This window comes from Lampetra planeri, chromosome 13 (assembly GCF_965212315.1).
Source record: "Lampetra planeri chromosome 13, kcLamPlan1.2.h2, whole genome shotgun sequence".
NCBI lineage: Eukaryota > Metazoa > Chordata > Hyperoartia > Petromyzontiformes > Petromyzontidae > Lampetra > Lampetra planeri.
The window spans coordinates 12426938-12450112 of NC_136119.1; the positions used below are offsets into that span (position 1 = coordinate 12426938).

At 50.9% G+C, this 23175-nt stretch overlaps 1 protein-coding gene across 3 annotated transcripts in view; it reads right to left on the bottom strand.

The window, feature by feature from the left end:
* The window catches only part of LOC144722081 (unconventional myosin-Va-like), a 114754-nt gene that overhangs the window by 59252 nt on the left and 32327 nt on the right, over positions 1–23175 (bottom strand). For all 3 annotated transcript variants that reach the window (XM_078600206.1, XM_078600205.1, XM_078600204.1), the window contains exons 2-4: positions 7102–7212; positions 6037–6202; positions 3719–3863 (exon numbers count right to left, since the gene is read on the bottom strand). In XM_078600206.1, coding sequence (XP_078456332.1) covers positions 3719–3863; positions 6037–6202; positions 7102–7212 — 422 coding nt within the window. The remainder of the gene's footprint in view (positions 1–3718; positions 3864–6036; positions 6203–7101; positions 7213–23175) is intronic.

Here is a 23175-nt window from a genome sequence, read left to right on the forward strand (position 1 = left end):
GTAAAGTGTCATGGATGAATAAATATCCTGCAAACTTCATGCATCGGGGTGGCAAGGGTTGAACTCTGGTATGAGCAAACCATACAAACGTAACGGCACGGCCTTAGTTAAACGCTCTCAAGACAAACCTGGACCAATGCAAGTCCCGATAGTGAAAGGCATCCCGATGTGGAACATAGACCACAGATGGTGAAGAGGGCAGCTCTGAATTTGAATTAAGACCGAACGAAACACCGGGGAGGTTACTATGAGGGCTATCGTGCTCTCATAAAACTCCCAGAGTGCTGTGAAGTTCTACAGGTCTCCATCCTCGGCCCAGTGCCCCGTGACACAAAACCCTACGTAATAATAATAATAAATTGGTGTTACACGGATGTGCTAAAATATTTGTTTTGTTTTTAAAGTAAAAAAAAATCACAGAATAACGCACAACTCGTTTCATACCAATTTGTACAAGAACTTGGCACGCGCTACCTTTGACCTCTCTCTCGTCAACAAGCGGAACGTAATCCACGAGCTGCGTGCGCTGAAGACTCTGCAGGGCCCTGCGAAGCATTGGGAGGGGTGCTGGGCTGTGCCCCGCGCTCACTGCGCCACCCGGCATGCGGGCATCAGCCTTCGGCCGCTCATTGCCAAGACAGCGACGGTGCAGATCATCGTTCCGTTCAGCGGACCACAAATTCATCTTTCTCAGCGGGGGGGAACTCAACCGAGCCGGCTCACCCCCAGCCGCCGGACCACGCAGCGCTGATGATGCCCGTCGGCGAGACTCTGAGTCTATCGCCCCCGCTGGCACCGCCAGTGAACCTGCCTTGCTCGGTGCGTACAACCATCCCGGGAGAGAAGAAACGCGGCAGCGGAGACTGAGGGCAACGCGCTAAAGCTCCGCAACGGATGCCGCTCTTAGCAATGTAGATGATCATCTACCCTTGATTAAAAACTAAAATGTCACGGGTAAATCCCCGTAATTTGTTGAAAGTCGCCCCGCTCGTCACAACAAGACGCATTCCACGTGATCGATCTCAGCCAAAATGTGCTCACGAAATCTCCGCCAGCTCAGCCTCAGTGCCTGCCTTTCCTTTGTTGATGTTTTTATTTTGTAAACGACAATAAAAGCTAAAAACTCGACGTTAAAACAAAGCGTTAAATTCCTGGGCGCGATGTCGGAGATGAATCGCATTGAACGCTGTCGCGTGCGTGTGGGAATAAATGAGGTTTTGGTAGGATTTTAAAAAAGGGGCATTTAGACAACGTACTGTCATCGCTATTATTGTTCTGACAAAAATACTTCTGACCACAGCGCGGTTGGACCTGCAAGTGTCGATAATTAGTGAAATGCCACGTGTGAGGATTTTGCGCGTTGAAGTGCGTCGCTGTTGAGCAACACAAGTGCCACTGAAACACAACCACAAAGATCTCAACGTGGCGGATAACAGGAAGGGCTGATGCACGGATAATGGGAAGACGATTGCACTTATCCACGTCTCCCATTCCCCTCATCTGCACAATCGTCGATAACTGGAGGAGCTCGTCTGCGGTAAAAGGGGAAGACTTGTAGATCGGCCTGATCGAACGGATGATGATGGTGGCAACTTTGGAAATGAGAGTCACGGATAAGAGGAATTGAACTCTAGTATAACACAATGCAGTCCGGCACCATCACCATGTACCGCGCAACAAGGCGTACCATTGTATCGCAAACCGTCGTTACCATGGTGATGTCAACCCCCATGCCAACCCCACCTCCCCCTCTCGTACCCTCCACCAGCCTACGACATTGCAAGTCAATTTATTCATTTCATATTCCATTTTATATTCCGGAGTTTGGGTGAAAGAAAAAAAAGTTTTCGCTTTGCATCCTTGCCAACTTGTCAAGGCTCAAAGTTACCCAGAAGGCACCACTAAGGTGGCTAATCTCTCCGACGCGCCATCTGCGTGTGTACCGCCGCGTGGCGCTGGGCAAGTTGTCTGACGTACGTACGGACGTACGTGTGTGTGTATGTATGTTGAACCTCTTTCGCACCGTACGTAGCCGACCGTGCGAGTCGGAGGCGCGGGGAAAAGATTGTGTTTAGTTTGCTGTCCTCCCCCCTCACCTCCGATTAGCACGATTGGCCGTGTACGGTGCGAAAGAAGTTCACCATACACACAGAGACCCATAGACTCGCACAGAAACTCATAGACTCATCACACGTAGGCCAATGGACTCACACACTGCATCGTGCACTTTCAGATACACTTCTGCGGCCGTCTGGAACGCTCTTCCTTCCGAAATTAGGAAGCCACTGGAGCTGTGCACTTTTAAATCATCATCGAGATTGAAAACTCATTTATTTAGAACTGCTTTTGGTGTTCAGTTTGTTGTCCTTCCCCCGCACCTCCGAATAGCGCGGTTGGCGCGAAAGCAGTGCAACGCCACGCACGTGCATGACGTGCCGGCAGATTCCCACCGTGAGCGCAACGCAGGGCCATTCGGTCGCAACTGCGAAAACCCACTCGGTCGCACCACGGTGGCCATCGAACATTACTCACAGCGGGGTGGGGGGGAGCGGGGGGTTGAAGGGGGGGGTTGAAGGGGGGGGTGAAGGGGGGGGGGTTACACGCTTAACGGTCACCCAGCTCATTGACCTCCACCTGATTGGAAGAGACAGTGAGACGGGGACGCGCGCTTTGGTGACGAGAGAGAGAGAGAGGACCTTTGTGTGACCGGCGTGCATTGGAGCCAGCGGCCAGCGCCGCCGTCTTATCTACGCACGTGCACACACTGGGCCTTGTGTCGGTCTTCGTGTGCCTGGTCGCCGCGTGGATATTGAACCCGGCGCGCTTCGCGACGTCGTAATTCTACACCGAGAGTAGCGACGCCACCCCTTTTCTTTCCCGTGAGAAGACCAATAATGGTCGTAGTCATTTGGAATCTTTCACCCAGAACAGCATGGGCGTGAGAACGAAGGAGTCATTCCCTCACCCCTCATTCCTTCACTCATTCCCACACACCTCAATTCTACACACCTCATTCCCCACACACCTCATTCCCAAACACCTCATTCCCAAACACCTCGCAGAGTTTGTAGAGGAAATTAAAGCGGCACGTGGAATCCCAAGCAGACGGAGAGAGAGCGAACGCTAAAGCTCCCAGCAGCCGCGCGTTAGAAACCTCAATGCAGCGCAGGCTCCCTGCGTGCGCAACCACGCCGTGAAGCAACACTCGCGTCTCACACGCACGCACACACGCACCGCGGCCATCGCTACGCCAGCCACTGAGTCAACTCCGATGCAGCGTGCGGGGGCACCATCGGGGGGCCCCATTACACGCTCGCTACGGCCAGATGGAAGTTCTGGCTACGGGGTGCAGCAGGAGGGGGGAGATGCGTTGCTCTGTTCCGGCAAGCCACTGGGGAAAAGTGTTAAACCTACAGCTTATTTTTTTCATTAACAAGGGTTTAACACAGGCCCACACACGCAACTGAATGCACCACTACCATCCCAACGTGAATGAAAGTTAGTTCGTCTGAGCACACGCGACAGATGGTCAACTATAGTCCTAATTGGCCGAAACGCTACGTCCAAGTAAATAGCCACTCCCATCGTCGCACGAACGGCCACTGAAATGTACATCCAAAGTTTGTGGACCTGCCCCGGTGCTCTTCCCTGCCCCATTCCCTCCCCGGTGGGGGGGGCACGGCCCCTCTCTCCTCCCTCCCCGGCGCGGGGGGCCCACCGTGCCATCTGCTTGTAGGCCTCCTCAGCGACGGCAAAGATGTGCGGGTCCATGTCGCCCATGTTCTGCCCGCTGTAGGCGAAGATGATATCCTCGCCATAGATGGGCATCTGCTCGTAAGGGTTGATGGCGACCAGCACGATGCCTGCGGTGAGACCGACGAGCCGACTTAAGGGAAGGCGGTCCGGGGCGAACACATCGAACTCATCAGAGTCCATCGCGCGAGCGTTTATTGCGCTATCTCGCCCAACGGGGCCCACCTCTGTTCATCCCCTAGGCGGTGAACCTGCATGCGGTGCAAGAAAGCGGAACGTCAAACGTCAGCGTTTACATCCGACGCGCACAGCGTGGGGGGGGGGGGGTGCAGTGGTGGCCACGTGGCTCGTGCGATGATGCGCTCCGAATCCGGTGACGCGAGTTTCGATTACCCCCCCACCCCCTCCCTCGGCCGTGCCGAACGTCGGTGGCGAGCGGGAACGCAACCGGCACCTTCATGGAGCGGCACTGATCGGAATGGTGAAGTATGGTTAACCAAACACTGCCCCTCCTCTTCCCCTGCCCCCCCCCATGACCGACACAGCGTGGTGCGGCATTCATCGAGGAGCGCATTGACAGGGGGGGGGGGGGGGAGGCTCTATTAATTAACTTAATAATATATTATCATGAAAAAGTATGCATGTCTGCTTATGCATATGCATTTAGTCCTCAAGGATGGGCTCATCCAACTTAAGTGAGAGAAAACATTCATGTCCGTGTTGTTTTCATGCAGTCATTGACGACTGGGCACAGACAGTCACACGCTCAACCAACCACGAGCTGGAGTCTCTTCCGGCCGCATGGAGCGTGCGTCGCCACGCGGCTGACATTTCGAATTTGCTCACAAGTGTGAAACTAAAAACCAAATGTTTTTTTATTTAACCAGGTAAGGCCCCACTGAGATGTATAGCTCTTTATCAGAGGAGGACCCGGCCACAAATGACAGCCCAACAAAAGTGGCTTATCGTGTGGATATTTATTGAAGCCAGATTCTCTAAACGCACGTTTCTAAATGTGGAGGGAAAAACGGGAGGACTGGGAGGAAAATCCACGCGAACACACAAATTCCAAATATAGAGCAGGCGTCAGGGTTGGGATCGAACCCACGACCTCCTGCATACCAGGCGAGGCAGTCAACATCTCCTAGCCACCATGATGATGATGATGAGAGAGGGACACGCAAACTCCAAATATACAGCAGGTGTCAGGGTCGGGATCGAACCCACGACCTCCTGTATACCAGGCAAGGTAGTTAACATCTCACCACCGTGGCACCCTACCTCTCTGCCCTGGGCTTCGAGAAGGTGAGTAGCTAAATGAAATGTATGAGATAGTAGCGTTGCTACAATTCACTATGACCGAGCTAATCAAATAAATTCACTCGACCAGAGAACGGCGTTTAACCCCAGGTGGCTTCACACATTCAAACCCAGGATCCTAGCGGTGCCGGCTGTGAACCGTACACACGGCCATGCCAACTCTTGTGGCCTACTGAAACCAGCGAGGGGGTGCGGGCCACGATGGTGACAGCTCTTGACTCACAACTGAGATGGTTGAGCGTTAAAATCCCTGTAAGGGGTCAAGTCATCGTATTGGTTTATAAACTGAGAATGAGACAAAATAAAATATTAAATGAGTACCACCCTTGTGAAAGTCAATAGTGGTCACTCTTTCAGGGTAACAAATACGAGTACTGCTGCATTGCTTGCTTCGGCAACATCTTTGTTTGTCTTTTTTTGCGCGATTTCACCGGGATTGAGCGACCGGCATCGCGTGCCGAGTTTGACCGCTCAGAACTCTCGCGGGGCAAGTGGAAACAATTCGTGTGAGAGGACGGCTCGCGGAGGTGAATATCACAGAGCGACCTCCGAGAATGTGTCAAGCGACCTCGGTTCCACACAGTAGTAGGCGGACGGCACTCTCTCACCCAACACCTGCCACTGACAGCAACATTCATCGCATTACAGTCAAACCAATATGATGAACTCTGAGAGCTGAAAATTAACCGATTTAACTGCAAAGGCAGTTTTGACATGCGCGTGGTTTTTTGTATGTTTGTTACGCAGTCAAGCGTAAGTGACCGGGCTGAGAACGGCAACTCGGTACGCGACAGGACTCGGTTTAATCATCCGGAATGAAATCTGGAATCTCAGCAGTGGCAGCAGCTCAGCGCTGGGCCTTACAAGCAGCACCCCCCCCCCCCTGAACTCCCCCACCCTGCCCCCCCAACCACCCCACGTGACCAGTGCCCGTGACGCATGCAGCAGGTGTTGCGCGCATACCGCAGTACGTGTATATGTGGTTGGACTCGGCAAAGCGGACTTTGAGGTTGTGCAGCACGGCCGGCTCATGCAAGTAGCTGAGTGCCGTCAGATCGTTCTCTCCCACCAGAATGTCGGGGTTGCGCAGGGGCGGGAGCTGCCCCCCCTCCAGCGGGTGCTGCACCACCTGCCTCGCGGGGAGACGCACCGCATGCCACGCACCACCATCATCGTCGTCATCATCATCGTCGTCGTTGTCGTCATCGTCGTCATCGTCGTCGTCATCATCGTCATCGTCGTTATCATTGTAATAGTCGTCATCATTGTCATCATCATCAGTCATCCTCGTCATCATCGTTGTCATTGTCATCATCGTCGTCATCGTCGTCATCATCGTCATCATCAATTTCAACATACATACAAGGTGTCAAATGTGTGTAAGGTGTAGGCCAATCAGTTTCAAGGACAGTGCAAACATTATTGTCAAAGCATATGCTTGCATTTTTTTTGCTACGAGCATATGTGGTTAACGCAGACTTGATGACTTGTAAAAGGTGTCTATTTGGTGCTTGAATATCTTAACACCTCTTGTATTCATGCCAGAGAGGGTAAAGCCTTTCTTATCATTCAATAATGTATCTAACGTCTGGTATCCTGGAATGTGTACACCAACAATATCGCCGTGCCATGCCTCTTGGACTCAGGGCTGAGATGTATAATTTAGATTTCAATCATGCTTTACAAACGCAATTAAATGAACCACTTTAATCTTGTGTAATTTAGAGAGTGGCCATCTGTGTGTGTGTGCTGGTTGTCTGTGTGGGCCAACACCAGTGACGATCAGTCCTGGGCCTCCCCTAAGTCGACTCAGCCTCAGATGAGTACCCGGTGCGGAGTTGTAAACATCAGCAGTGGGGAGACAAAGGTGGCCGGGCGTGGTGCTGGCCACCCACCCACTGGTGTGCCGTGCCGGTCTTCGTAGGTTATCGCTAACAGCACTTACCCAAACAGTGTGTGAACGACACAAGGGGATCATTGGTGTCGGTGGTGCTGCCCTGTGTGGCGTGTGAAGGGTGCGCGACTGACCCTGCCATCTTCGAGCCTAAGCTGCAGCAGGCGGTCTCCGTCGCGGTAATCCTGGCAGATCTCCGCCGACACCCACACCTCGTCCGCATTCGGGATCCATACCTTGGTGAGCTGCAACGAGGCCACGCACGCGCACAGACGGGCACAGACGCGTATACACGCTTGAGCATCTCTTGTGTGAGTCCACAAAAATAAAGTAGTGTTGACCTTCATCAATCCACTGGTGGAAGAAGGGCTCCCCCCCCATACTTCATTCTCAATGACAGCCACTGTTCACCGTTTCATAACATTTCTTCGTCGCGGAAAAATGTATTCCAATGCAGCATTTGCCTTGCGGTCGAAAGGGTTTGAAAATAATCGGAATCCCGCTAGAATCGGCAGGTAGGGGGGCTGGGAAGCGAGCGCACCATTAGCCGCAGCGGTCATTCGACCGTAGGCCACCGGACTCGGTCGGCGGCTGTTTGGAGAGAGGGAACCAAGACCCGTCGAGGTAGAACTCTGCCAGTGACGTTAGCCGCGGTCGCGAACCAAAACCGGGTTGCCTAGTTCGAAGCTCGACGTGCCGTGCGCAGCAACCGCGTTTGGGAGTTATTGGACCATACTTCACCGCGCCGGTCGGTGTGGGGCTGTGAAGGGGAAGACATCGGAGGGAGCATGGTACATTACGGCGATGTAGTTTTCAGCGCTGCCCTCTGCCGCGCTGGTAAGCACGTGCAGGGCAAATGTACTGAAGTAGCCAACTGATGACGAATCTCCTCCCCGACGATTCGACGAATCGTCACAAAACTGGGTTCGATTCGTCATCCAACAGGCACCACCACGATGCCTGCCAGGAGGCAGTAATTGGAATGCGATTAGTGGAAAATAAATAAACAGATTCCAAAAAAAAGGATTAAATTCACCATCTGGCAAAATGGCACGTAATCTGAAGAGTGCTGGACTCACAAGTATAACGAAACAAGTACAATTCTAAATCAGCGGTCAACTTAGTTCAGGGGTCGGATCTTTACGGACTGCTTCGTGACGTAATGTGCATGTGTGCGTGTGTGCTCTTGCGGCTCTTGAAATATTGAGCTTGGTACAAAATTCGACAAAAATGGCTCTTCGTGTTATTTTGCTTGCCAACCCCCTGACTGAGCTCAACATCCCTCCATGGTTGATAAGAGAGAGAGAAAGAGACACACAGCGCCATTCCGTGGTAAGCAAACGTAAGTAGTCCCGAGGTTGGGAGATTTGGGCCCCAACCGCGGCAAACGAGGCTCGCGCACCGCGAGATTTGTGCCGCCCCCTTGGGCGATTGGCGTCGCCCCACCGCTGGCCGGAGCCATGGACGCACTTTTACTTGAAGGCTTTTCACACATACACGCGCGCGCGTGCGTGCGCGTACACAAGCGGAGGTGTTGTACGTCGTTCCGCTTGTGAAGGATCCCCCTTCACAGGGAAACTATTGCGCAGAAAGTGCAGTGTCGAATTCCGTACTCATTCAACCACGGCCTTCGAGGGAACGTGACGAGCTGTGTGTTAATTCCCCGTGACACGGCACGTCGAGGAATGGCACGCGATCACGGATTAATTAACGCAATTTCACGTCCGACTTTCACAGAAAGGCTCCTGATTATTTTCTAACCCGCGTTCCGCTATCACTCCTGTTATTAAAGCAACATTTTTCTTGGCAAGGGTACCTCACTGAATACAGCACAGGTAGCAGGGCGACAGCGTCTTGGCAACTCGAGTTCAAATTCCAGCCAGCGTTGACACATCACCATCGCCGCGAGCAATAACAGGACATTTTACTGCGGTCAGTAAAATTAAGCATTGCTTGCTGACATTAAATTAACTTGTGACAAGCCAACAACGGACTGGTCATCGCCGTAACAATTTGCGTCTCCCAAGTGTCTCTCTGTGTCCCTGTCCGTTTCTCCTCCCTCTGATGTGCACAGGTATTGAGACGGCTCCGTCAATATGAAACTGCATCTCTGCAGGTCGCTCAGGTCAACAGATAATTCACAACACACTGGGGCCCATTCACGTCAACAGATTGAATTCGAGGAGTACCCAGACCGAGCGGGTCATCACAGCTCCATCTGCAGACACCTAACAAACGTATCTCTCCAAGCAGCTCTCGCCCCCCAATTGATACCCTAAACAACAAAAACACCGCGATAGACACCTCACTCACATAAACTGTCGGCCTACACGACTATCATCCCTGTGCACGGCCCTCTTCGCCGTGCCCACTGCTCTGCACCGAGTGACCACCGACACCCGCTGCCATTGTATGGGATTCTCCGCGCTCGCACAAAACCAAATGCCACCGCTCATCAGTCAAGCGCCCAACTGCTTGAGCGAGCCGTTCCCTCGGCAGCTCAACTCAAAGGCCCTTTTATGCCCCGCCCCCTGTGAAAACAGATGCTGCCTCGTGCAGCGTCAAGGGCCCCATGTAGTCCCTTCCTCCCGATCCTCATCTTTCCTGATACTCTGTTCCCTTTGATCCATTCCTTTTACTCTGAATTCCCAATATTTCCTGTTTTTATTTTGTCCACACATTACTGTACATCCTTGACTCCACTCCCCACCCCGTGGTTAGCCACCGGCAAAATGTAGTTCTACAACGGATACTTCACCGTTACAACAACGACAACGAGCATCGGTTCTCACGTCCGATTTGTGCAAACAAAAACATAACTGTTGACGAGTCACCGGCTGATGCTGGGATGAGATGGGACTTTGGTATTTCATGTGAACGATGCTCTTTTGAAAACTGGTGGAACTGTCACGTGACTGGCCATGCAAGCTGCCCTCCAACACAGCTGTGGCCAGCAGTACGTGTCCACGACTACTCGGCAAGCATTGGCGCCTCCGCAATGCGGCATCATAAGTGTCCACTTCCAATACGCGGCAGCCACCGAACACGATTCTGAATGAGAACGGGTTGTACGTACGTATGTTGAACTTGTTTTGCACAGTACGTAGCCAACCATGCTAATCGGAGGTGCGTGGAAAGGACAACAAACTAAACACAAAAATCAGTTCTAAAGAAATTAGTTTTCAATCTAGATTTTAAAATGCACAGCTCCAGTGGCTTCTTAATATCGGTAGGAAGAGCATTCCAGACGGCCACACAAGCGCATCTGAAAGCGCGAGATGCGGTGGACGTCTTGGTACGATGCAGTGACCGTCGGGTTGGTTGATACGTTACTTTAATCAGACGTTTACAAACAACATGAGCGTACGAACGATTGTGACTTTGGATTGGAGCGAATGTACCTGCCACTTTAGAGTGGTAGCTCACCATTATAACAAACCTGAAAATGACACAGATTTCCAGGTGCGACTCAAGAGAATAAAAGGTGGCAGAAAGTAAACGTGACTGAGTCTTCTGACGTTGATGCGATCTGAAATAATGAAAAATGTCATGATTTGAGATTACTCTGCCCCATGTGGTAGGCCTACGAAAATGTTTGCTTTGGGTTAAAATTTAAAATCCCGTGACATATAGGAGTGGATATATACCGGCACTTTAAGAGGTCCAAAGTCAACGAAAAATGTCAATGTTCGATGGCCCGTAACTCTGAGAAAAGTTAATCTCGAAACGTAAAACTTTGACTCGGAGTGTCTCTCACAGAGTCCCGCGACTTATTAATGTCAAGAAGTGTTTGACGGCGACGCTGATGCCTGCTGAGATGGCTGGAGCGGAATGAACCAGGAATAAATCACGCGTGCGCGTTTTTTTCTGAACAGCCTGGTGGGCAATAATTTGTGTTGCATCAAGCAGCTCCTTTAGCCCCATGAGGCTAATTGCCTTTAGTGAAATACTCGGGGCGGTGAAATACATCATACTATTGTCTCGTCAATCCACTGCTGGATGAAAGCTTCCTTGCATGCCACACGGCTCGTGAAGGATGTGATGACCGTACTTCACCGTGTAGGTTGGTGAAGGTGACAGGAGGCATTAGAGTGGGTGTAGTAGTCTGCACTTGAATACAAAGTAAACACAAGGCGATGGGAGTTTGTATCATTGCCAAAGTAACGCTTACTGCATCGAGCCACGCACCTTGCAGATCAATGTGTCCTTGCTGGCATTCCAAAAAGGCGCACTCAGGATCGCCTTTGCCAGTACCTTTGAATGAACAGGCTACACCCTGCTGACGAGACGCACTCACGTCGAAGCGAGTCCACAAGTTTACCCTGGTTCTTTCGGTAAAGTCACGTAGAAGGGAAATAATAAAATAATAAAAATAAAACATAATCAAATAATTGTCACGACGTTTCCGCTATAACGCAAGCAGCTGTCCTCAGCTGCTTGTGTTGTAGCCGAAACGTCGTGAGAATTATTTTATTATGTTTTATTTGTATTATTTTATTATTTCCCTTCTACGTGACTTTACCGAAAGAACCAAGAAGATGAATCCCTGCAGTCACGAATGCTTTAAATCGAAGTTTACCCTGCTTAGAATAATGTGAGCACGATGCGCTGGGCCAGAGGTTCCCCCGGTTGATGAGATACATGTTATTTAATTTTTGAAATGAAATAAATCCCCGAGCTTGTTTATTTATTTAATCTGGCATCAGCCGCAATTTGCTCCGGCAGCGGATTATGTGATGCGTGTTTTATTGTGTGATCAAATCACCTGCCATGCACCCAATAATCATCAGATCTCAGAAGCTAAGCAGGTTCTGGGCCTGCTGTTTTTCTGCCTTGCCTAAGCTAGGATTTGGTGTTGATAAATCGGCAGTATATAAGTATGCAATTTATACTTATATATTTTTTATATTTATTTCACTTGTTTTCTCTATTTTGCCCTCCGATAATGTTTTTGTGCATTGTGTTGCTGTTGTAATTTGCTGACCTGCCCCAAACTGGGACATGTCTGACAAAGACCTTCATATCGCTCACCGGACTCCTCCTCCTCCTGCAGTCGAAAAATTCTGATTCTGAATAACACTTTGTGTGGGCGACTGCCACGCACGGACTGTCATACGGTTGCAGAGATTCGTGGTGAGCAACAGAGGACATTGCAGCAAACGCCACTGTTGTTCTGGACATCCTTGAGCCCTGCACCACCGATTAGCAGTTGGCTGCGTACTGTGCGAAAGAAGTTCAACGCACGTACATCTATGCTCCACGCCTACACCAATCGACACTGACCAGTTTGGTAAAATCATCATTTCACGATGCGTGAAACATGGTAAAACAACCCCCACGACAGATGCATCAAGGGAAGGCCTTCATCCGGCAGTGGATTGACATCGGCTACGCGGCCTCCCTAAAACTCTATTCGGCAAACTGCCCGAGGAATTTTACCTATCTACCCAGCACGCACGCACGCACCCATGCCTGCACACACCCAGCCCACATTGACTCGGGAATTAAAGCGACAACAAACGATATCTATCGCCACGGTTCCTCTCGAATAACGATGCGGTCCGCCCCCCCCCGCCCCCAACCCAAGTGCTGGCACAACATGCACGCAAATCGCTTTGCGCGCACGGCGAGCAGATTACAAGCTCGTAACCTCAGCAGTCACGCGCGCCAGGATCTTGTACAGTTTCACGGAGAGCGATTAGTAAGTGACACGCAGCACTCGCGCACAGCCCTATGCACTATTGTGCAGCAATAGTGCATAGGTGTCACCTTTGCGGCTCACCTACATCTGCTCTCTCGTACACGTGCTCGTGCTGCTCGTACACACGGTGGCGAGATGTTAACCACCTCGCCTGGTATGCAGGCGGTCGTGGGTTCGATCCCGACCCTGACACCTGATGTATATTTGGAGTTTGCGTGTTCTCTCGCCCCATGGTAGCGTGGATTTTTCTCTGGATCCCCTGACATTTTTCTTCCACATTCAGTAACGTGTTGAGAGTATTTGGCTGCTATAAATTTCAAAACGATAAACCACTTTGTTGAGCTATCATTCATGGCCAAAGTCAAGGTGACTTCCTGCTCCAATGAGAATGACGCAGTGCTCGCATTCCTATGGCAGGGGCAAGTCTACTGCCGACTTTCCCATAAATTGGTACTTATTTTATCGACCCCGGTGGGATGATTGGCTGAATCAACCCCCCAAGCAGGTTTTTAACTGGCGAGTTTCATGCTGTAGGCGATAGACTATAGTCCGAGCCACCCAGCCACACGCGAGGAAATGATTATGAAGGCATGGCAGAGGAAACTGACAACAATTCAATGAAAAGAGGCTTAGTATACAATGGAGAGAGTATAAGCTGACAAACATCAAATGTGTTCATGGATTTCACTGTACATAGAATTGCGTGCACGGAAATGGACAGACGCGCAGCCGCAAAGACGCACAGACGAGACACAGACACACTGACGCACAAAACGCAGAGATACACACAACGCACAGACGCACAAAACGCACAGACGCAAAAAACGCACAGAGGCACAGATGCAGAGCCACACAGACGTACAGACGCATGTCTAAAAATGACATGGAAATTCTGCAAAGGTCAAATCGAACCAAAATTAAACCACAAACTCCGCTTGCCCTCGAGCCGGCGAGGTCCTCAGCTGCGCCAATCGGTTCCTCTCCCGTGACATTAGACCAGCGGGACACGGTGTCCAGACAAGCGGGGCGAGGCCAAAACCAACGTTGGGGCCAGCACGACTACGGTGCTCACCAACCGCGTCGAACGGACAACACCGAAGGGAAAAGCACAAACGCGCGTCAACGCACACGCACGCACGCACGCGCCAAAACAAAATTCGCTCTGGAGATGAGATGATCTCCTTCTTTATTGTGGCATTTGTGAATGATCCGTGCACACGTCAGCAACAATGGCAGTAAGTAGATGTGGCCGACAGAGATAAGCCGGTCTGCGTAGAGCACTGATAGCTCAGGAAATACATCCGGCAGAGACTACAAATTGCATTTCACTCAACCTGTCCCCAGTTCAGTCCCTCCCCCGGTGAGAGAAAAAAAAATATAGACAATTGCCAATTCAAGAAATGGATATTTTTAGGGATTTCATACATCATATCTGCGTGGTTCGTGACATCCTGATGAGTCTACAAGGTATTCCCCGTTCCTGCTGAGAAAGGTAGTTTCAATGTTTTGACCGATTTCATCGTTCACCTTCCGACAAAAGGTTGTCAACGTGGCTGTCTTAGACATTCCTAATTGCTAGAATAGGTTGACGTTCCTATGCGTCCAACCCAGAATCATAGCACACAGGCATGAACCATGCCATGGGTATGCAGATTCAAATGGCCACGTCAATCATTTAAGTCAAATTAAATCAATCACGAGGAAGTTCTCAAAATGATGATGTGTGTGCAACGCGATCAGTGCCGAACTTGGACTTTGAGTTGATGGGCAGTGGAATATCACGGCGATGTCATTTCCCAGAATTATGGTACAAGACGGAGTCTGTAGATGGCACAGTGGTCTGTGACGAGGTGTGTGTTAGTGCAGCAGTCAGCGCTACGAACCCGGCGACCCGAGTTCGATTCCTGCTCACGACCAACACCAATGACGGATTATCTGAACCGGTCCAAGGCCCCATTAGCTCGACTCGGCCTCAAACGAGTACCTGGGTGCGGTGTGTAAACATCGCCATTGGGGAGACAAAGGCGGCCGGGCGTGGTGCTGACCACCCACCTCCTCGTGTGCCGTGCCGAATTTCATGTGCAACTCGCTAACAGCACTTTCCCCAACAGGCTGTTAAGGCTGCACAGGGGATCTTTGTCTTTGATGGCATGCGGGGTCTGTGACGAAAGTGTGTGTGTGTGTCCCTGCCGGGCCAGGCGAGCGCGTTCACTTGATGGGAGGGTGGCTTTATCGGTGATTGCTCGTGAATAAAATATGGCTGTCCCGGAATAAAAACATGATGGCCAGACGGCAGATGGCAAAATCTCTGCCTCCTCGCATTGAGCCGAGCTCACGTGGCAGCACTAACGAGGCTTTGGGCAGCGACCAGGGTCGCCACCTTTTCCACGGCAAAGCAAACCCGCACGTATCTCTCGGTCGACACGAGGTCCATTCTCAAAACTGTGCAGTTTACCGCAATGAAGTTCAACGCAGCCACACCGGTACCAGATCTTGGCCACAAATAAAATTCCTGCCGCCCGAACACCGATGCCAATTCCTGGATTGTCTGGGGTCCAACCCATGGTGAAGGCATTTTGTGCCATTTCAAGTTGGTGAAGCCTCCGTGAGATACCCTGGATTCGCAACCGCTCAAGGGCAGTCAATGTCAGAGCTCAGAGCAGTCGGCATTGCCCCATTCGTTACACTGGCCCCACAAAGCGTTTCTATAACGAGCCGAGCCCAGGCACACAGAGCATTCTCTCAATGTTTATCAGCGTGGCCTGAGGCTGCGTTGCTTGCACGTAATTGTTTTCGTACTTGGTGCCATTAGCAATACGTTAGCTGCTTAGTTTTTGTTTGCATTATAAATATAATCGGAGATTTTATATTTTAGAGCTTCACACAATTGCATACGTAATTAATATATTCCTGCAACAACAAAAAACCCAGTTTAATTTCTATTCTCATGCATTCTTTACAATCACTTGTAAAAGTCCACAATAAAATTAAAACTCATGGTTAGAGAGCGGTGCCGGGTTTCCTGGTCGCCGTGAACGTGCGGTGGAAAATAAAAACATTACGATCAAAGGTCCGATAGCGAGGGGGGGGTAGAGTGGCTGGAGTGGCCCAGCGGTGGAAGGCGATGCCTGCTGTCGGTGAGCTTAGCCGGGATTTCAAGTCGCAAGTTGATTTGGTGAAGCAAGGTGCCAACTCCAAGAAACTGGCATAGATACTCATTCGTAAAAGTGATCCGCATCGTCAAACTGAGACTCCTTCCCCTCTCCTCCCTCCACTGTTTCACATCCGCTCCGAGCTCACAATGCACACCTCGGCAGCAGCACCTCTACCCAAGTCGTTTGCCGTTTACTTCTCGTGGTTCCCGCTACAGTTGTTTTAGTCGCTCGATTGAATTCGCTTCACTTCACGCTCACCTCCTCTCCAACCGTTCGTTACCTCTTCATTTTATTTTGGTGAGATTTGGCTGTTTATTTTGTTATTGTTGTTATTGTGTTTTTCAAGCACTGTTTTGGCGTGCACCTGACGCGTTCTGCTCCGTTGTTGCCTATTCTGCCGCACGGATCACTCTTGACGTTGTTCTTGTTGTTGCTCTGTGCCGATAAGCACCGCAGATCCTCCTTGCAAACTATAGCTGGGCAACTGGCGAAATGGGACATTCCGTGTAACCAATACACACCGATTGATTGATGAGTACAGAAATGAGGCGAATAAAAATCAGCACAAAAACAAAACCGTGAGTGCCTCCCCAAATATATATTAAAAATAAATCATCAGCTGAACACGGCGGGAGGAAGAGGGTAAAATAAGCAAACAAATAAATACAAACCTCGCTATAGCCCCGTGACGGAGTTAAGAGCTGGGCAGCAGACCCCCCCCCAGCCCCCAGAACAGTTGAGACTAAGCTCCCGGGCGATGTGTTATGGGACAGAATGCCGTGGTGGCATCTGAACATTCTGTTTGGTTTCAATTGTTGTGGTGAATTGGGCCCCGTGGAACCAAATGTAAAAGGTCAAGGGAGCGTGAAAATGCAGACAAAACAAACATCGTTCATTTTTGTTGTATCATTAATGTGACAACTATACAATCATACAGATAAGAAGATTTTCTTCTCATGTGGAAGGATTTGTTTTGTGTCTCTCCCCGCCCCCCCCCAGTAAAGCGTTTCCTCCATCGGAGATCTATACTGTACCTGTCAACCCCTTATCAGTGCCCTACCTTATTACAGACCAATTGAGACCTTATTGGTCACCCTTGAAAACTTCAATGTTCATCCTACAAAGTCTCATCACAAGAGAGAAACACAAACAAATAGACACTTTTTTTTGTCCGTATTGAAACGGCTGTGCGCCGTATGGACCTCAAAACTCAATTTCCCTGTACAAGAATCCGGAGTAAACCGTGTGGGGGTTCACAGCTGTGGAGATCCCTGGCACGCGCGCCCACGCTGGGCATTCCCGGTCACCTCTCCATCCACTCCATGGGGACCCTTGGGGCGCCATTTTGCTTTACCGCCTGGCTAAGCTCGTTTCTGAGGTTTTAATCCATCGGCCGCTTCCCGCGCGATCGGCGGCGTCGCTCCAAACATTCCCTCGACCAGCAATCCTCGGAGCACGCCTGAACGGGCGCACGCAACGTGCAACAAACTGACGACGGACACACGGATCTCAACTAACGGAACGCGCTAGATCTGCACTTGAAACGCGGAAACTTTTGAATCCGCGAGCTGCAAGCTACTAATCATGCTAACTAAAAGACCGACCTTTTCTGCCCCCAATAGGCCATCGCGATGTGCGTATGCAACCTGCACTTGCTGACAAATGACGACATGACACATCTTTAGAGTATGACAGGAGATTTTTGGTGATGATCACATGGGCACCTGCTTTTTTTAAGAGAGGGGGGGGGGTATCACAGCATTCTTACACATTCTTTACCGCTGACAAAATTGCCCTTCCAAATTCCATACACTCTGGGGAGCCAGAACCTACAGTTTAAGGAGCGCATGACGTGTACTTGGCAACATCCAGGAGGTTGGCCCGTTTCATTAGTTTCATTTTTACGGAGAAACATTACAGGCAGTGGCCCGGGATACACAGTCATAACTCGCAGTGAGTGGGCGCCTTGGTGCAGTTTTGTCAGCTGATAGAACAAACTCATGTTTGATAAACTAAACTTTTTTTATTTTAGCAGGTAAGGCCCACTGAGCTATATAGCTCTTTTTCACAAGCGACCTGGGCAGAAAGGATAGCTCAACGAAGTGGCTTGTCATGCGCAAATTTATAGCAGCCAATTACTCTAAACGCACGTTGATTCTAAATGATGTGGAGAGAAAAACTGGAGGACCCGGAGAAAAATCCCCGCAAAAACGGGAAGAGAGAGACATGCAAACTCCTTCGTAGGATTGCTCCTACTACTGTATACAATCTCAAGGCTTTATGTCTAATCCATTGCTGTGATCAATGTGTCCGATCTAAACGGATCAGGGTAGAAATTAGGTTGACATTTGTCCACAAATCTGGCTGTTGCCTGATTAATCTAGTTGTAATTACTGGCGAAACGTTGTACTCAGATTGCAAATGTTGTGGCTTTGCTCTCAAATACACCCAAAAAAAACTCTATTATGGTTGATATTGGTTGCGAAAGCCTACGTGTTAAACAGACATTATATCTTCATTTCCGAAAAAACACTATAAAACGATCAACTTAACGTTGAAGACTGAATATACTGCTGCCGGCTATTTGTCTAGAGAATGCAAGTGAGGATATTGGCACCGGAGGACCCAGAACTATACACGAAGAGGTGGCCACAGAGATGCCCGCGGGCACGTGTGAAACATTTCTACAATCGGGAGCGCCTCTGTGACCGACGTACAAAGGACACACGTCTACAGACAGCAGCAGCAGCAGCAGCAGCTGGTGCTGGAGGAATACGCCCCAAGCAAGAAGATGAGCCGCGACCAATGTGACAATTAGAAGAGAAAAAACAACTACAGCCATCGTCCGCTACTCACATTGCTCGCACCCGTGCCACCTCAGGGCAGGTGCGCCACCGGTGGCACGCACGCCGGTGTGCACGGAGCGGGTCGACAGCAAGGCGCACGCACCACCTCTGCACCACCTGTGCACTACCTGTGCACCACCTGTGCACCACCTGTGCTCCCCACTGAGCCCACTTGCCGTGTTTTAGCCAATCGGTCCGTTACCGCGAGGACTGCTCCTCCACTCTGCTCCGTTGCCAGAGGCTCGGCTGCCATCTGCCGCCTCGTAACATTTTTCCCGAAAACTTCTTCCACCGAGGCCGATCCCGACATCGCCACTCGCCGGCTGTCGGCAAGTCCACTCAGCCCCAGATGGCGTTGTACAACATCCGCCCACCCTCCCTCTAGCCCGCAACAACAGCCCATGGAAGGAGCGTTCCTTTTCTTTCCCATTGCCGGATAAAAGCCCCCTTCATGCCATGTTACGCATTGGGCGGAGGTGGTTTGACCATACTTCACCATGCTGGTCTGTGCATGTTGTTCACATATCGCTCGCCACTGATGTTAGCCTTGGATGGGAACTGAGCTCAGCTTGCTGCTGGGTTCAGAGGGCGGTGCGCCAATCGCTACGCCACCGCCCCATCCTACAGATGTTGCGTAGAAAGGAAAATCCCCCGTTCAGCCTACACAAACTGTTGGGGTTATCAGCGAGTGCTGTTAGCGAGCTCCTATGAAAGCCGGGATGGCACACGAGGAGGTGGGTGGCCAGCAGCACGCCCGGCCGCCTATGTCTCCTCAGCAGAGATGCACTCGGTACTCATTTAAGGCTGAGTAGATCTAGGGGAGGCACAGGACTGTTTAAAATAATCGTCACTGGTGTTGGCCGTGAGTGGGAATCATATTTGGGTCGCCGGGTTCGTAGCGCAGTACGCTAACCACCACGCGACCGCTGCCCAGGCACATATGCACACAAACGGTTAAGCGCGAGCGAAGATTGGTTGTCAAACTGACACGAGAGGGCAGGACATTTCACGACAACCGCCGGTGTTCATTTAACCCTTTCCTATTTCGACGACGTACACTAAAGTAAAATCACTCTATCGGTACCGAGGCTCCTACAAGGCCATGGCACAGTTTGGCGCTGGCTATCGCAGAGTGCGGTGATCATGTCGCTACAGTTCTCTGCGGTGAGTACAACGTCTTTAAAAACAGCGGCGCTACTACGCCTCTCTAAATAAAATTACAAAATTCAGCGGTGAACGGGACCACCGCACCCTGCGACTTGCAGACGTCTCGGCCGACTGCCCCACGGCTCCGTGAGCTTCACGAGCAGCGCCCTCAACCTCTCGCCCAGCCGCACGCAACCCCCGACCTGCTCGAGGCTCCGGACGAACGAGCGAGAGTGTCCACCGAGCCCGGGAAAAGGTCGTCCCGTGATATGGACTGGAGCCAGCGATCGACGTGCAAGTCTGCAGAGAGGGCGCAGCGGCGGCAGCGGCGGCAGCAGCAACCACTCAGCGTGGCTGCACGTGGCACGCCAGCAAAGACATCGATGCTTGCTAAATATTTAATGTGAGGATTTACCACATTCATAATTTATTTACTTTTCTTTACTGTTATTTACACGAGGTACCTTTCCTTTCTTTGGTTAGAGAATTCTCTACACTTTGAAGACGCACCTGAAGCGTTTAAAACATTCCCCAAGAGATAATATTTTATTTGCCCACGACCAAATCTAACGTAGCTTCGGCCGTAGCGCGTTCGCCGTTCGTTGCAGAGGTTCACAGTTCGATTGGAGCGACCACCCTGGTTACTACCGCGGTGGAGTGTAGTCACCGAAATAATGGCACGCACCGTCCGCTTCATAGTGAACGTGAAATATCCCGTGACGTCATTCGTCACGAGATCTTTAAATCGCACCAACCATGCTAATCGCTCCGCCGACTAGCACGGTTGCTTACGTACGGTGCGTAAGAAGCTCAACGTACGTAGACACAAGGGTAGGCGTCAGGATCTAAACTTGAGAGATTACCCGCAAATTACTCAATTGGACCATGAACAGCAACAACGTGGTAAGACCCTCATGGGAAAGCGTCATGACACTCAGTGTGACTTTCCTGGGTAGACGGGGGTAGGAGTAGTAGTGTCGAGGAGTGGTGTGAGCAACCACGAGGGAGCGAACAGAGGGAGGTGCGAGCGAGTTGACAGCCGAGGATGACGGCATGTCACGGGGGCTGTAAGGGGGTACCACCTTCGGCAACAAAGGCGGGTCCCAGCTAGGGGGAGGAGCCGCCAAAGGGATACTTAAGGGGGACCCCCGTGACGAAGGTGTGGTCGTTGTGGGGAGCCAGGGCAAGGATCGGCTGGAAGAGGTCTCTCCCCCTCCTCGTGGCCGGGCGGTGTTGGATGAACCCCGCTCTGGTCAGACGAGTGAGAGAGCCCCAGGGGATAGCCGAGGGTAGGAAATTGTAGTGTTCAGGGTCCGGGACAAGGACCAAGAATAGAGAGCACCTACCTCTGGTGTGAGTTAGAGTGTTGTGTGAAACAGTGCTAATAAACGGCATCAGCCCTCACAGTAAATTCCGTCTCCGCGTGGTCTTGCGGCACAACAATAATAGGAATAAGCTTATCACGGATAACGGATTGGATGGGCGAGCTCCCGTGCAATAGCGGGCGTTCATAGACCGCGGAGCTACGCTGTGGGGATCAAATTCCGTTGTTGTACTGCACCTCTGTGCTCACATCTATGCTCCCTGCCTTTACAAACCTACAATGACCAAGGTGGTGAAATATGGTCAAATAACCCCCGCGGTGCTGGGAGCCAGGTACTGACCAACGTAGCGTCGAGATGCCACGGAGCAAGGCAATATGAGTGTGATGATGAACAAGTCAACGCTCACAGTAGTCTCCCTGCTGACAGGGCGGGGGGCGTACCACGAGAAAACATGTCAAGCTCCCTGAGCAGGAGGGGGCAGCCTCTCCACACGACGACCTCTCTCCAAGTCCCGACGTATTAAACTTCGCGACAATCTCCTCACGGGGGGGGGGGGGCGGCTTGTCCTTTCACATTCCACGCAAAACTCTAAAGTCAGCAGGCACAAAAACCGTAGCTTCACGTTTGCAGCTACGCTTTACCTCGACAATATTAACAGCAAAACGCAATCCAACGACGGCCGAGCCAGCGGGCTGTTTGCACCGGTGCCAATGCAACCGGTGCAGCTGCACCACCTGGGGCCCTGTGTTGACGTCGGCGTGCGATCCGCGGGGCCCCGTGTCCCGATGGGCCATCGCGCACCGTGCGACGACGGCCTTTGTCCGCCCAACGCCACGGGCAGGCGAGCTCTTTGATCGCGCGTTTGGTGCCACAAAAGCGCGGCCACGTCGAGCGAGCCGTGTTGGCGCGGCGCGGGTTAAACGCAATTTTCACCGTCGCCTTCGGGCAATTTCTGGCTTCCTCTAGCAAATGTTCAAATTTACTACCTCCATTAGGCTTTGTCTCAGTTCATGCAGGACTTATGGTCGAGTTTTGCAAACGACGGATCTTAGGAGCCTGCACAGGAACATTTTGAATGTATATTATTAATAGATAAAATATTCACTTCAAAAATAAACAGTTACATTTTTTAAATGCGAGTGTTAAAATAAATGAAATAATCCTGGGTGTCCTGACTTTTGGGCCACTCTGTCTGTATATATATATTTAGATTTATCAGAACTGTCAAAGGAGGACCCTATCGAAAATGAGCCTTAAGACTCGGGGTAAACAAATTCAAAACACCACGAACATCACCCTCTTACCCACGTGTGTACATCCACCCATTCATTCGTATAAACCATTCACACGTGCAGGGGCATTACATGCCCCTTGTGAATACGTGGCATCCATCAGGACACGTTTTGCCTTCACACGTTTCTCCTCATGAGCGGCAGGAGGCCTCAAACTCCTCGTGGAAATCACCCCCACTACTCCGACGACCCTGAAATCCCTCTGGCAATGGAAATTGGACATTTCCAGCGCCCCAAAACGTCGCTCGTTATTTTTACCTCCAACTCGAACGCCGCAGTGTCACTGACGAACGCATTTGCTGCTTGTGCTGTTGCACCAATGCCAACGAAGCATCGCCATACATCGTAATTTTGTTTTAAGTCTGTCTTCAAGCGCATGTCTTGCAAAGTGTTAAAAGAGTAACCTCCTTAAATGGACAGCTCAAGTTTGTTCTCCGAAATTCCAGTGTGACTAAGAAAGCATTTGATATTCTGCCAAACCAAATATTCATTCAATATATATTATAAAACTCAAATGCCAACTACTGTACTTGGTTTTTTTGGAGGGCACAGGAAGACAGGCCTGTAGTACAGTGAAAGCAAGCAGTGTGTGTGTGTGTGGGTAGGGGGCACATCTGGTGCATCTACCAGTCAACTCAGTCAGCCAACCCATGGGCCCTGGGTCTGTCCCGAGACCTCCTCTCAGCGAGCCTTCGAGACTTCACGTGGCCTCACAGTGCACCTGGCCTGGCACAGGCGTCGTG